This window comes from Phaethon aethereus (assembly GCF_964289735.1).
Source record: "Phaethon aethereus genome assembly, chromosome: 19".
Classification (NCBI taxonomy): domain Eukaryota; kingdom Metazoa; phylum Chordata; class Aves; order Phaethontiformes; family Phaethontidae; genus Phaethon; species Phaethon aethereus.
In genome coordinates this window covers 9,649,852-9,664,521 of record NC_138595.1, presented here as the reverse complement: position 1 = coordinate 9,664,521, position 14,670 = coordinate 9,649,852, and the positions used below count along the sequence as shown (strand labels likewise).

The window sequence follows — 14,670 nt, the reverse complement described above, 5'->3', positions numbered from 1 at the left end:
TTCATGTAACAAACAGATTAGGAAGCAGGTAACTGTCTGGAATCTCTTCTTGGTGTAACTCTTTTTTTCTCCGCTGGTTTCTGCTAGTCATGAACAGCAATGCAAAAAAATTAAGAGCTATTTACTGTATGGTTCTTTCTCTAGGACTACATTTCCCCCCTTGTGAAAACAGGCCACTACAAAAAAAATCAGCTGCCAGTACAGGAAACTGCTTTTTCTGTGCAACCACCTGATTGCCAGATCTTGCTCTCCCCCCTCATCCAGAACTGTTCTCCTGTTTGTCAGGCTTCACGTGTAGTAAGAACCAGTGGTTTTCTGTGCGTGGAATTTATTATATCTGCACTTCTCCCCACCCATCCCCCTCTGCACTCTCTACCCTCCCTCCTTGTTAGACATGATTACATGTTGTTTGGCCTTGTTCCATTTAGGTTACTTTGCTGTATCATCCCGAATTTGTGCGTAGCATAACAGCTCCAAAGATCTCCTAGTTTGAACCAAATGATAGAGTAGGCAGTAGAGTCCATTAAAATAAATAACAGCATGGTGTGAAACACAGCCCTGAAGTAATCAAAACTGAAATTTGAAAAGTGACTGAGTGTAAAGAAGTCTGTTACACGCTGTCTGATGCAGGCAGAAATGGGGTCTTGGAAACAGCCAGTTTTATATGCTCTGTTTAAGCCTGTCAGCTCTCCAGACAAAGACATGGGTGGTTATAGCAGGCGGAAAGAAAGCAGTTGGGAGGGGGATATGTGTGACCATATTATACAATCTTGGGCCTGAATTTCTCCCTTGATCCCCAAAGCTGGAACATTCTTCATGATGTTGTCACTGTTTTTTACAGGGGCTGGTGGCAGAGGAAAGCCATGATTTAAGCCTAGGAGTGGAAATGTTTCACATAAAGCAAACTTTCTATGCAGTTAAATGCAGTTCTCTGCCTCCTTCTATTTGCTCCCCTGTGTGTCTCGCTGTCCCATTTCTTTAGTCTGCTTGTTTTCAGTGTTTGTAATGTTCCATTTTAGAATATCTCAGTGGCTTTTCCCCTGCTGTCTTAAAGACTCTTTGTTCCTCAGTTCAGCTTTAGTTCCTCAGGGCACTTAGATTATTACTGCTAAAATTTTGCTCTTAAAATAAAGGCCCAAGGTCTACAGAGTGGTTTAGAAGAATGTGAGGTTTTTGTACCTGTTAGACACTAGACAGGATGCAGCAGAAGAGGCTACAAAACAGTCTTATTTTTATATTCTGCCATCAGCATTTGCTACTGTCAGAAACAGGATTCAAGGCAAGATGGTCCAGTTCTGCAGCTCATTATGTTCATCACTGAATTTATTTCAACAACTCCTCCCTTGCAGCATCTATGAATCCACAAATATGGTGTATAAACAAAGTAAAAAGTATTCCCTGGTCACCATATTGGAACACAGCATCTGAAGATGTGAATACACATTTCTACTTCTCTGCAGAGATACCCTGTTTATACATAGGACGCTTCCATGATTTTTGCACTTGCAGATTGGAGCCTGAAGCAATTATACATGACTCCCAAGTGTTACAGAAGTAGGCCTTGTGTAGGCAAATGTGTGTACATTTCCTAATTGTGCAGTTATTTTTGTCTCTTTAGTACATTCCTTATTTTGGTTTTGTTCTATCTCTAATATTAAACTCCGTGGAGTGCATGAGAGTAGTTGTGCATGCTGCTGTATCCTGTTTTCAAGGGATAACAATGGGTTAAAAATCTTATCCTGGAATGAAAGGAAAGAGGAGGAGAGTATTTTCAAGTATTTGCTGGAATGTGCTGTCTAGAATCAAAAAGGTTGATCTACTTGAAGGAAGACCCCATGTTAGAGACTATGGGAACAACTGAGCTTTATCTTCCAAATCACTCTGGGAGGGCTCATTTGTATCAAAGTAATCATGTAAAAAAAGACCCTTCTGAAGAAGACAAACAGGAGGGAATGGATGCTGACAATGTGCTGGAGGAAATGGAGGCTGTTAGAGGACCAGGCTGCTTCCCTGTTGGAGCTCCTGCCAAGAGAGACCTGAACATTCCGGCTCAGGCCCTCCACCTCTTACAGACAAATGACCAACAGGCCTTGCTTTGTCTCAGCAAAGCCGCCTTGCCTAACTGGGATTCCTGCCAGCTTGCCTCAGCTTCTCTTAAAGGGAGCAGGCGTTAGAATGGATTTAAAATATTCACTGTTTCCTCCTCTTCGCTGAATTTCTGTCACAGGAACTCCTTTTCGGTCCTGTAGCCAGACAAAAACTTTGACTAGCACAGCAAATGTGTAGGCATTAGTCCCTTAGAGCAGGCTTCAACTTCTAAAGCCAGCTTCAACAGCAGTAAATGCATTGCCACAGCCAAAAACTCCCTAGAGAGGAAAGAGCATAGTATTCAGAGGCCTGCAAAGTCAAAAAAGCCCCAGGACTTACCCAGAGGTTATACTCACAAAGAGATTCAAGGGGTCCTCAAGTGGAAATGGCAAAAACCTATGAGCCCAACTTAGCTACACCAGTTGTAAGAGAAGTGTAGCATGGTCAGAAGTGTGCTGCCTCCTGTGCACATAAGGTTACTCTATAAATATATGGGCAAATAAGGCCTTCTTGCCATTGAGACATAGATGTAATTTATTGAGAATGGGAGGGGCAACGTGCAGGGAGTTTTTTCCATGTGGCATTTAATCCAGAATTTAGTCTTGTGAATACCTGAATCTTGTGGTCCAGCAGAGCATATAGGATTTTGTCCTGTACAATCGGAACTTTCCAGTGTGTAGAAAACTGATTTGGAAAATGTTAATAGCTTATATGTTGGCCGGGTCTTTAGGAGTTCTCAGATTGCTGCGGAGTCCTACTTAGTCTACCGTGTGACTAGACAGGACTATGAGAGATGCGTTATGTTCTTTAGTTGGACGTACAACAAAGGATGTTCAACAAGGTACTGATCTATGCTTTCTCATGAAATCTTGTCCCCACCAGCGGGTGCCTTCTTGCAGAAAATGTGCTGTCCTCTGCCTCCTGCACTGTCAGGAACGGGCCTCTTTTACTGCACTAGGCTTCTATAGAGCAGTGACAGCATTTGCCTGATTCAGTGCAAAACAGAGAGGTTGAAGAGGAGCTGCAGATAAATTTCACACGAGTTTCTAATCCTTAATTTGCGGATCATTAACTTTGCACTGTAACCCTTGGGAGACAAGGTCACCTGCTTCATGGGCTGAGAAGGTCCTTTTGCAAATAAGGATGTTTGTTCAACATTGCTGATCCTTGCTGATCCGTTATGAAAGCCACATTAGTTAGTGTATCCACAGGTTATGTACAGTCATGTGACGCTTGAGGCCTGAAATACATTTAGCAGGTCAGAAGAGATAAGGCAGGCTACAATCTGGCTTTCTTCCCTTGGATTTGCAGAAGGTGTTTGCAGATGTGTTGATCTTTAGGAGGCTGGCGGGGGGTGGGGTGGGGGTGTAGGTATTGTCTACAATTGCCTATTTCAGTATCAGAAATAAATGAGAAGATGAGGTCATCTTTAACACCTCCTGGTAGCTATGAAGATGTCCTTCCCACACCTAAACTGTGTTGTCTGTTTTGCATCAACAATGATTTTTTCAGCCTTCATGAAGTGGACATTACTTCAGTCATTTCACCTGGCTTTGTGTATAGTTAAAGGGCTGAACTGGGTCCATTTCAATAATGCTTATTGCAGCAAACAGGTTTAAGTAGCTCACCTGATCAATAAATCAGTGTGACCAGCATTGTGTCTAGGAAACTTTCAGCTTCTATCTCGTGATGTTTTGGTTCAGCAACACATGCACTACTTTTCCTCGTTTTGTTAATAATCATTTTCCCTCCCATTCTTTCAATGTCTCCAGTAAAGTCATAGGTGCAACTTACTACTACATCTAGGTGTTACTGAGGATGAGGGATTCATAGGAGTGGCTGTAGCCATTGAATCTCCAACGATGTGGACAAACTTTGCCAGCCACAAGGAACTGGAGCAAAATACCAAGACCAAATATTTATGCTTGGCTTCTCACAGGCCAAGACTGAGCAAATTTTGCTTGCCTTAAATAGGGACAGTATTAGCCTGCCATTTTGTGGTGTGCTGAGTTTTGGCGAGTTATGTGCAGTTGGTTGGTACTGCAGTCGGTAAGTTGCTATCTTGGGCTATGCATGACAGGTACATGCTATTTCATCTTTTCTACCCAGAGGCTATGTAACGTTGAGTACAAGTGCCACAACTGCCTTTCCCCAGCCCAGCACTGGGAGTCCCATTGTTTTCTGTTGTTCTAAGACAGTAGCTGTTAGATGTGACCAAAGCGTAGCACACAGATGGGGGAACCGCGAGGTGAGGTTTTGTCCTTCCCAACCAAGATATTTAGTTCTACAATCTTCATTTGCAAGCTGGCTTGTGAATGCTTAATTGGAGCTCTTTGCTGCTATTTGGGTTAGGGGTAACATGGCTTGTACCCGGAGTGGGAGCTGCCTCTTCACATTCTTTTACTGGTTTGACCTCCCCCAGCTGTCCTGCAGGACATCTGGCCTCTCTGAGGAGCTGATGCAACAGCAGAGTCTCACCTCTGCTGCCCTGGGAGCATGAAATGTCTGACCTGCTCAGCTCACTTTGTACTTCAACAGTAAATTAAAGGTCTTCATTAGCTTGTTTGATAGTTGAATAAAATGCTTTGAAACACTGGCACATTAACTGCAATCAAGTTTTGAAAGGTCTCTGGTTGCTAGAAGGAAATTAGCCTGATAAATCGCTCTTTTCAATTAAACAAATGGGTAATTTTTCACAAGCAAGCCCAGAAGCGATCATCTGGGAAGCCTTTTTTTTTTTTTTAATTTTACACATGATTATTCTTAAAGAACTGTTGATTTGGTGGCACTTTTTTTTTAAATTGTCACTGAAATGCAAGATAGCAGCTTGTAAACCCATCCTGTCTGTCTGCCTCAACCAACCACATAGAGGTCTCATGATCAAGCAGTGGCTTATAAATTGTACTTCTAAAATGACAATAACTAATGGTGTGACCTTGGTTCATTGCTGCCTTTCTGTGCCTTTGTTTACCTGTTTGTCTAAAGAAGCATTACCCTCCCTGGGTCAAAAAGGCCTGTTTAACTTAAGCAAGGAGCTCCAGGATAATTATAGTTACTTAGTAACTTTCATCGCAGAATAAACTGGTTAAGGCTGTTAAGAAATGTGATAGCTTCCCTTTTGGTCAAAACTAGTGACTGACCTGAAGATACCTCCAGCCCTCAAAGCTTTAAACACAGTCTGCATTCAAAAAGTACTCTCTGAGCTTAGAAGCTGGAACAGATTGCTGTGTCCCTTATGTACTGAGTCTGAAAGGGACCCCAGAAATGCACACTGACCCTGCTTTCACACCAGAGCTACAGACGTGCTAAGAACTTCATATGCTCTGTCTACTGCAGAAAAGCAAATGCTAGTATAAACAACTGCGACACTGGATTCATCTTGCCTTAGGCATATTTATCCAGGGTATTGCCATTACACCATTCGCATTAGGACTTGCATTTTCCACTATTTTAGATCTTAGAAGCTGTTACGGGCCCTAGTCAGAGGTCAAGATGCTGTTGAACTTCAGATGTTTCTGAAAGAAGAGCATAATTCTGCCAAGAGCAGAGCAGTGTTAGATTTGCAGTAGTGCTATGTCATACAAATCATGTGAGAGAATTTAATCTAAATTATATTTATTTTTTTGAGAATTAGGTTTTATTGCCAAAAATCTAGATACTGCATGTTAAAATGCATCTGTAAAAGGCTACCATAGCTTCATCTTTGAGAACTAAATAGGGTAATTTGGGGCTTTTTTATGGTATCAGAAGAGACCACAAATTATTTAAGAACTTCCTTCCACCATCTAAATAAAATAATACTGAAATATCCTGCTGTAGTTTAGACTTATTGCATAAAACATGATGACTCACGTGATTAGAAATTCTCCTTTATTTTTCCTCTGTGTACAGTGCTGATCTTCATGAACTGTTTGTCACAGTGCGTAATTACATTCCTTTCACCTAAACAGTTTCTACTTTTTTGTAAATTTTTTTGTCCTGAAACACTGATTGTTGAGTGTTTCAGTTTGGCTCAGAAGCAATCTGCATGCAGAGACTTGGGTGTTGGGACTGCAGTGTGCTTTATGAGAAATTTTGCGTTCAGACTCACAAGTGCTAGAGTCTCCCAAAGGACTGCTGGTGACCTGTACCTGGCTGTACCTTGGTTGCTGCTGAGATAAATGTTCAAGGCAAAAATACAGACTATCTTCTTGAACTCGGGTTTTACTTAAACATTGCCTTCCTTCTGAGAACCTCACTTCTAGACAAACGATGCCCCAGGGCAAACAGGAGATGGCTCTTGCCCTGCTCACCAGTGAGAAGGTCCTTGTGATCATGAGCAGAAGCAGAGATATCTGAAAACTGTGCATCAGTCCAAGTACGGTCTGCATTCTTCTTCTGGAGAAAACCCACCACCTCTAGCCTCAAGGCTTCAAAGCCCAAGTTTTGCTTAGCATTTATGGGTGGTATCTGACCTGAGGACTTAGAAATCTCATCTACTTATGGAAGCTTATAAGTGTGCTGCTCTCCATCCAGGCAGGAGATGACTCATGGTGCCTGGTCCTCATACTGAGATTTGTTTTGCTGCTATCTCATCTTCCTGTTTTCTTGTCCATTCTCCCCATTTCTTTGTTCTGTCTGCCCAGCATCTGCTGCAGTAACTGACATTGGAAGCTGTGCGGGCAGGGAATGGGTTTTGGTTTTAATAAAAAAGTGTGGTTACGTCATCTTGCACAACAGGTCCCTGCTCTGTGTCCGGGCCAAGTGAGTCCTTTCGAGCTGCAAAAATAGGGAAAACTCAGAATTCCAATAATCAAAAGATATTATAGAAAAACACATTCTAGGCTGCTCGCTGCATGGAATCTCCCAGGTATACCTGGCAACAAGGGAGCAAGAGATCTGAATACTAATGACAGCTGGAGGAGGGGGCACTTAATAGTAATTTGGCTAATTGCCAGGTTGCCTGCTCTTGAAAAATTTGCCTGTGCTGAGCTTGGCATATTTTTCAAGTGTAGAAAATTGGATTGGGTGTTGTAGGGCTTTATATTTTCCTAATGCTTCCTACAGTCAACTATGTAAAGGTTCACGTAGTCTGTATTGCCATCTTGAAGAGGCCTTCAGGCCTTCTTTGAAAGACTTGGAAAACGATAGCAGCTGATCAGACCTAGGAAAGAAACTGCAATTTTGGAGAGCACCAGATGTAAACTTACAAAATGAAGAAGTATTTTTGTGTTTTGTGGGTTTGGGGGGATATTTTTTTTTTCCTTGTTTGCTTGATTCTTCTTTTTTTAGTAAATACAGATGACTAACTCGGGGCCTCTTTTGTCCTTCCCTGCAGGCAGAACAAAGTCTCTGATGATTTGCTTGCTTCAAAAGGTCCCTGCTGATTTTACCTTTGGATCTGTTCTACCATCTCTCATTGTTTCATGTAAGCATTTTCTGTGGTAATTAGACTGGTAATAGCATAATCCCTGGTGTCCTTCCTGGAGTGTCTGGCCTCTCTGGGTTGAGAAAGCTCTGCTTGGGGGCAGCATATTTTTTCTCTAAGTGGGAAGGGGAAGAGTTGATGTTGTGAATGTTGCCCTGATTATGATGGAAAAAAAAATCTTTTAAAAGAGGAAAGTTTTGCAGCATTTCCTAGAAGTGATTCAGACTACATTTGTCTGACTTCCTCTGGAAGCTCACGGCAACCTTGATGGTGCATGTATTGTCCCTGGCTGCTTCCTTCTGGACTCTGTGGTCTGCACTGTCCTGGAGGAACACAGAGCTGTGATTTGTAGATGCAGGCGCAGGCACTTTTTGTAGTTGCGCACAGATACGTTCAAAGCTTTGAAGACCAAGACCTTGAACTGGTAGTAGAAGCAGATTAAAAACCCTCTTCAGCTTCTGAAAATGCAATGCCTACAGTCATCTCAACTTCTGTGTGAAGCAATGAAGGAAAACATCTTCTCAGTTTTTAAAGGCTCTTAAAAAATTAAGTAGAGATTTGACGTGTTATCTTTGTTGCCTTTCCTCTGAATGATTTTGACTAACTGTGGATACAATGCCTCTGATTTCAAGTTTTTCCTTTTGGGATATAACAAAATTAAGACAGCCTTTCAGAAGTATGGCCAAAGGCAGAGGAAGAACAGACATGTGCAGAGGAGATACAGCCATCCAGTGGGAACTAACAGGATAGAAACAGTTTGGAAATCCTAGTTTCAGAAGCTTGTCTCCAGGATCCCTGGGTTCAAGGGATTTCTGCCACAAGAACAAAAAAACTTAATTTACAACTGCAGAAGCTCTTCCTTCCAGATAGGGAACAGGAATGGCCTGGAGTGGGGCTTGGATAACTGAGCTCTGATCTTGTGCCCTTGGACACATCCTGTGCCTCAGTTTCCCCATGAGTAGAACAGAAGGGTTGCTATTGATGGTCTTTATAAAGCCTATTTGAGATATACTAATGAAAAGTGCCGTAGTGATCTAGGTAGTATTTTTGTTGTCATCATTCACGGCATAAGCAGTGTGATCTGAAGTCAGAGGGAGCCCTGCACAGAAGCTAAAATCAAGTTTATGGCCCAAGTCCTGTTTTAAGAATACCCCAAGCCTGAATTTAATTCTTGTTTTAGTCTGAGTGGTGTCAGTGGGGCTCTGCACAAAGGAGCTGGTACTCACAAACACGGTGGCTGGGGTCAAGTGTCTTGGTGCCAGCCCTGCAGCACTGCTGGTGGCAGAGCAGCCCCCATTCCTGGGGTGCTGGTTTGAAGGACCGTCCGTTCCAACCTCCCTTTCCACCTCCTGGTTGGGGAATGGGGCAAGGACTGGAATGAACAGGCCGTTCACCCTTCCGACATTACCGACTGTCATACACACAAGGCTGCTTTTATGTTCTTAACAACTGCAATTTTACTTCTGATACTTTAATGCAAATTGTTTTTTTTCCACTTTGTTTTTGCTGCGCAGGGAAATAGAGGAGGACACCCTGCCTGCCACGCAGGAGAATAAACAGGGTAAGATTCGAGTGTTTCCCTACTGCTAATGAAAACTTCTGAAGTTGTCCTTTCTGCCGGTTTTTGGGTTGTGAAAGATATTCCAGATGCCCTCTGTGCCTCCGCTGCCCTAGTCGAGTGATAGGTGCAATGAAAATTAAACAAAAAAAATAGAAAGACATGAATAATAATAACCAGAAGGGCTGGTGGCTTACAAGTATTTGCAATAAATTTCCCTGATATTTTGTTAAGTGACGGGTCAGAATGTCAGCTGAAGGCAGAGGCCGGTGCGGGGGGGACTACCCGGGCCCCCTCCCCAGCGTAGGGCGGACCGTCCTGCCCTGTCCGGCGGCGGTACGGACTCCAAGTCCCGGCATGCCGCGGGGCGGCGCGCAGGCGCGCCGGGCCGCGGTTGAGTGGCAAGTTGTTTGTTCCAGCGAGCACCAGCTGCTCGGCACTCCGGGCTGCGCTGCCGCCCCGCCGGCTCCCTCCGCTCCGCGCCCCGCCGGCCTCCCCCCCGTCCAACTTTTGCACCCTCTGCTTCCTCATCGCCCCTTGCCTGCCCCTCTCCACCCCCGCAGCCGGGAAGGAGGAGAAGGAGCCGGGGGGGGGGGAAAAAAGGCACCGACAATAACAGCCCCCCTCCCCCTCCCCATTCAAAAACACAAAATAAACCCCAGGGATAGATGAACTACAAATGAGAAAGAGGAAAAGATGGAACTGCACATCCTAGAGCACAGGCTCAGAGTGGCCAGCATAGCCAAGGAAAGCATCCAGTTGTTTACCTATGGATTAATCAAACTTGCTTTCCTGTCCTCCAAGACGAGGTAGGTGCTGGGGCTGGGGGCGCCCTCCCGGAGAGGGGGCAGGGTGTTGGGGGACACCCTCCTGGCGAGGGGGCAGGGTGTCGGGGTGGTTATCCCCCCTTGCTACAGTGGGGCCGGGTGCTGGAAGGACACCCTGCAGAGGAGCAGGGTGCTGGAGTGGGGGGCACCGTCCGCCCCTGCGAAGGGGCTGGGGTGGGGGGTGCTTTCCTTGCGAGGCGGCAGGGCAGCCGCCTTCTTGCAAGGGGGTGGGCTGATGGGGTGGGGGGCGCCCTCCTTCTTGGAAAGAAAGCGGGGTACTGGGGTGGAGGACACCCCTCCTTGCAAGGGGGCAGGGTCCTGGGTGAGTGGCATCCTTCTGGGAAGGGGGCACGCTCCTTCCTGCAGAGGGGCAGGGTGCTGGAGTGGGGGGACACCCTCCTTGTTAAAGGTGCAGGATCCGGGGTGGGTGAGGGCACCCCCTTTTCAAGAAGTCAGGGTGCTGGGGCGAAGGGGGAACCCTCCTCGCCAGAGGACAGGGGTTTTTGGGGGTGAGGGGGGACACTTGGGTCTGCCCTGTCCCCCAACCCCCTATCCCCAGCCTGCGAGCTGGTGGTGGGGCTCGGCGCTGGACGTCGGGCCCCCCCGCGCCGTGCCAGGCACCCCGGGAGGCTTGCCGCGGCCGGGGGAGCGGGGCAGGTGGGGGCCGCCGGGCAACAAAGGCAGCAAACAGCGACGGGAGGAGCAGTGGTGGGGCTTCTTTTTTCCTCTCGCTCTCTCCCCCCCCCCCCTTTGGTTGTTCTTTGCAGCACTTCACTGAAAGAGCGAATCGTCCACACGCGTGTTTGTTTTAAAAGGTGCTTTTTTTAATGATGCCAAATTGGAGGAGGATGAGGGGAAAGACATGCCTTGCACTTGGTTCTCTTTAAAAATTGTGCTATTGAGTAATATAGATTGTGATAGCTTGGGGGGGAAGAAAAATGCAGTGGAAAGTACTGTAAGAATTTTTTTTTTTTTAGGGAGAGAAAAAAAAATACTGTGGCCTGTTTGTTGAATGTATATAAGCTGCCTAGGCCTTTCGCAGGAAAACAGCTTGAATTGCAAATGCATGTTCTTGTGTCTTCACTTAGCTTGTTGACTTTGTTGCTCTATTCAGAAAGAGGAATGGGAATGTAAATAACACAACTCAAACTCTTCTTGTTTTTCCAGCCTGGTAATTAGTATTTCAGTTTTCTCCCCAGATTCGTCTCAGATAGCATTCTCCTAGGAAGGTGGGAAATTTTCTTTGGCAGTAGGAAAATAATAAATAGACAATAAATTTCTTTTTATTGTTTAAATTGTTTTATTCCAAGCTGTAATTCAGTCCTCTCTCTGTGATAATGCTTACAGATGAATGGACCTATTTGTGCTGTAATTTGATTACAGTCCCTTATCTTACAGTTAAACTTTATGCATTGAAATTGCACTCTGATTTGGGGCTCGTCCCATTTGGCTTCACCACTAACATTGTTCACAGTGTAAAGTATATCAGCACCTTGTTTACTGTCCCTGAATACTCAACAGGGCGCTAGAGGCTGTTCAGTCTTAAATTTCTATTTTTAATGTGTTGTTGCATTAAAATTGAAAGTGATTGCTTGTTGAAAAGTGGTTTTTTGGAGGGGTTGTTGCTCTTCTTCCCGTGCTGAAAATGTCACCATTAACATCAACAGTGAAATCTTTAAATCTGTCACTCCTAATGCATAGGCTGGGTTTTGGTGTATTTTTTTTCTTTTTCTTTATTATTTTTTTTAAGTTCAGTCCTGTTGTCTCTTTGTTTCACCCTACATTTCACATCTTCAACACTAGAGAGCTGTGAAGGGGTTGGGATGGGAAGATAAGACCTCTGGGGTGTGATACCTTGTTCTGCATTTGGGTGCAGCACTTGACAGGTTGGTATTGCCTCTGGTCACTGTGGTGTCTGGCCCTTTCATGCACAGTATCAATAACCTTTTGCTAGCTTTCATGGAATCTTGCTGGTCAGGAACAAAAACTGTTTGTGGAAAGGTTTGTTGGCGTGGGAAACTTTTGTTTATTTCTCTTTTGTTTGTTTTGTTGTTTTTTTGCAGACAGTAGAGATGTAGGGGAGAGAAGGGAAAGCTTATTTGTGTGATTCTTAAAACAACTGATAGTACTGAAATATTCCTTTCTCCTATGTGCTTTTTATATGCCCCGAGGCAAACAAGGTCCCTGCCCCATGGACCTTCTGCTCTGATGAACACCATGTGTATGAGGAATGTGAGGGTCTCTGGGAGATGTAACTCTCATAAAGTTATGATCCCGCTGTTTCTTTTTCCTCCTCCTTTAAGATGTGAATGGGCCCAGAAGAACAACAACTTTTTGTATGGGCGCAAGACAAATCTCTCCTCCCAGCCACACCCCATCTGAAAAGGACCGTTTGAGGGGATGAAAGGGGAAGGTGGCCTACATCCCTGCTAATCTTTTCTGCTGAGAGAACAAGATGCCAGTTACTTACACCACCTACATTTTTCCCAGTGAGGCCTTAAAGAGAGTTTTTACCTGTGCTGCAAGGCTGGTGGTAAAAAATGATTGTGGGATAGATGTCATCCAGAGAGGTGGCAATGACGTCGTCAGCATCCTTATGTTAGTCATGCAAGAAATTTTAAAAATTTTACATAGGCTCTTCTGAGAAGTGATCTGGAGGGAGTATTGGAGTCTCTTTCATGTTCTCATACACTAGGGGAAAGGGCTGGAACAATTTTTTAAATCTTGTGTGTTTTTCTTAATCCTCTTGGGAAGGAAAAGTAACAAATCTCCCTCTTTTTATTCGGCCTTTTGCCACTTTCAGTCTGCCCTTGTTCATGACATGAGTCCTTTAATTTAGCTTCTCTTATAATAGCAGTATTTTTTTGAACAAAGAACAGCAATTTTGGAACTATTCCGAGGGCCAGAAGCAAGAAAGCAGTTAACGAGGTGAAGAGGTGAGACCAGTAGTGAATAAAAAGGTGAGCTGAACTGAGCTGAAAGAAAAACACTATTAATCATAACTTTAAGTTAGGCATGAGGTATTTTATGCAAAGTTGCATTAGGATAGGTAGTCCAGAAATAAATAATAGTGAAACTCCTAAGCAGTTACATTGAGCCGTGCGCTCTTGGTGCTTTGCTTGTGTAAAGAAGTGCAGACCTCTTCATTTCAGCTGAGCTCTGCCAGGCGCCCTAGTGGAGGATCCGATCCATGTAATTTTTAGTTGTGGGTTGAAGATTTGCATGTGTCTAATCTTTTTGCTATTGCTGTCATCATCATCCTAGTGTTTTACTGATTGTGTTATGTCTGTGTTTGGTTTGAGAGGTCTTTGGTGTGAAGGATCTTCACCTATTCAGAAGGTGTGCCGTGTGTTCATGTAAATATAACAAGTGTGCTTGGTTTTAACGTAGTGTCTGTTTTCTTTTGTACCTGCCTCTGTAAATGTTAGTTCTCTGTGGCAGAGAACTCTGCTTCTCTGTAAACTCCCACCTTCAGCTCCCTGTGTGCTGCAAAAAGAACAGCTTCCCTCCCACCAAAGTTGGCTCCTTTCTGCTTCCTTGGTCAGAATTAAACCATCTTGTGCTATTGGGTGATGTGCCACAAGTAACCTGCTTGAGGACTTGATAGTCATACTAATGTGCTGCTACACTTCTGTCTTGATTCCCCCCCCCCCCCCAATTGCAAAATGTTTTTAATTGCATCTCCTTCTACTGCATAGGAATTAAATGTGAATGGAGGGGGAGGAAGGACAGTCTTGCATAATGCTTGCACTGAGCCACCAGTGCATGCAGTAGGGAGAAGGAAGGTGAGCCTGACCTTGGCTTTTGAGTGTATATAAAAATATATGGAGAGTTTAAGTCTTGGAGAAAAAAGTGGGGTCAGGGCTTTTCCGAGCACTGTATCTGTATAATGTAATTAGCCTGCTTTCTGGGTAATGCTTTCGTAGACCCTTGAACATCTGGAGTCAATGAGTTAACAGGTAGCCTTTCCCCTCTCTGTTCTGGTACTTAATATAAAGATTGGGTGGTAAACAGTGAAATACAGTGGTTGAGGGAGAAAGGTATTGTTTAAATTCTAATGGTATTTGGCTATAACCAGGATGAAGTTGAAAGGTTAGTTTGTTCACAGGGCTGGGCAGTTAAAATAATTGTAAGTCGTGTCTAGCATCACAAATTTTGAAATCTAACTGAGAGTTTTCTGATACTTTTTAGTTTGAGATGATGATTATTTCAGCATGCTGAAGAGAAAGAACAAGTTCTGCATGTGTAGTGGATGAGACCTTGATCACGGAAGTGTTTAAGGCAGCCGTTTCAAAAGCATCTGTCATTCTGGTTTCTTTTCCGAGATGCTCAGGTCTTCTTCTGGAGATGCAGTTTGTGTCTATTGGTGACTTGAAGCAGAATTACAGGCACTTTGCAAGCTTGCAGATTTGGCTGTGCGAGTGAGATGCTTCCCAGGGAAGTTGCATAGGGTGGAAGAGGCAGGCTGGGCTCTGCCCATGTTTGACGCTGCTTGTCATGCTGCCTCTACCATGGGATTCTTGGAGGTGGGAGGCATTCTCAGAGTGGAAAGGTGCTTAAAAATACTCATTCTAATAAAATTGTAGCAAGAAGTAAACAATGATAAACTGTACTGAATAATCTGGATTTTCTTTGGTCTTTCAACAAATAATGGAGCTAGGTTTGTTACCTTTGTTAAGTTTGTGATGGTGTTTTTGGTAATCTATCCCTTTTGCTTAGTAATAGTTGACACCTCTACTTACGAACAGTGTGTTGTTGCTATTAATATAAGTGTTTCTCATTCCCTGATT

At 44.2% G+C, this 14,670-nt stretch overlaps 1 protein-coding gene across 1 annotated transcript in view; it reads left to right on the top strand.

Moving 5' to 3' along the window:
• Positions 1-9,749: 9,749 nt before the first annotated feature.
• The window catches only part of CASTOR2 (cytosolic arginine sensor for mTORC1 subunit 2), a gene marked incomplete at both ends in the record, with an annotated part of 123,676 nt that continues 118,755 nt past the window's right edge, over positions 9,750-14,670 (top strand). Inside the window, one exon of the mRNA XM_082008651.1 lies at positions 9,750-9,862. Coding sequence (XP_081864777.1) covers positions 9,750-9,862 — 113 coding nt within the window. The remainder of the gene's footprint in view (positions 9,863-14,670) is intronic.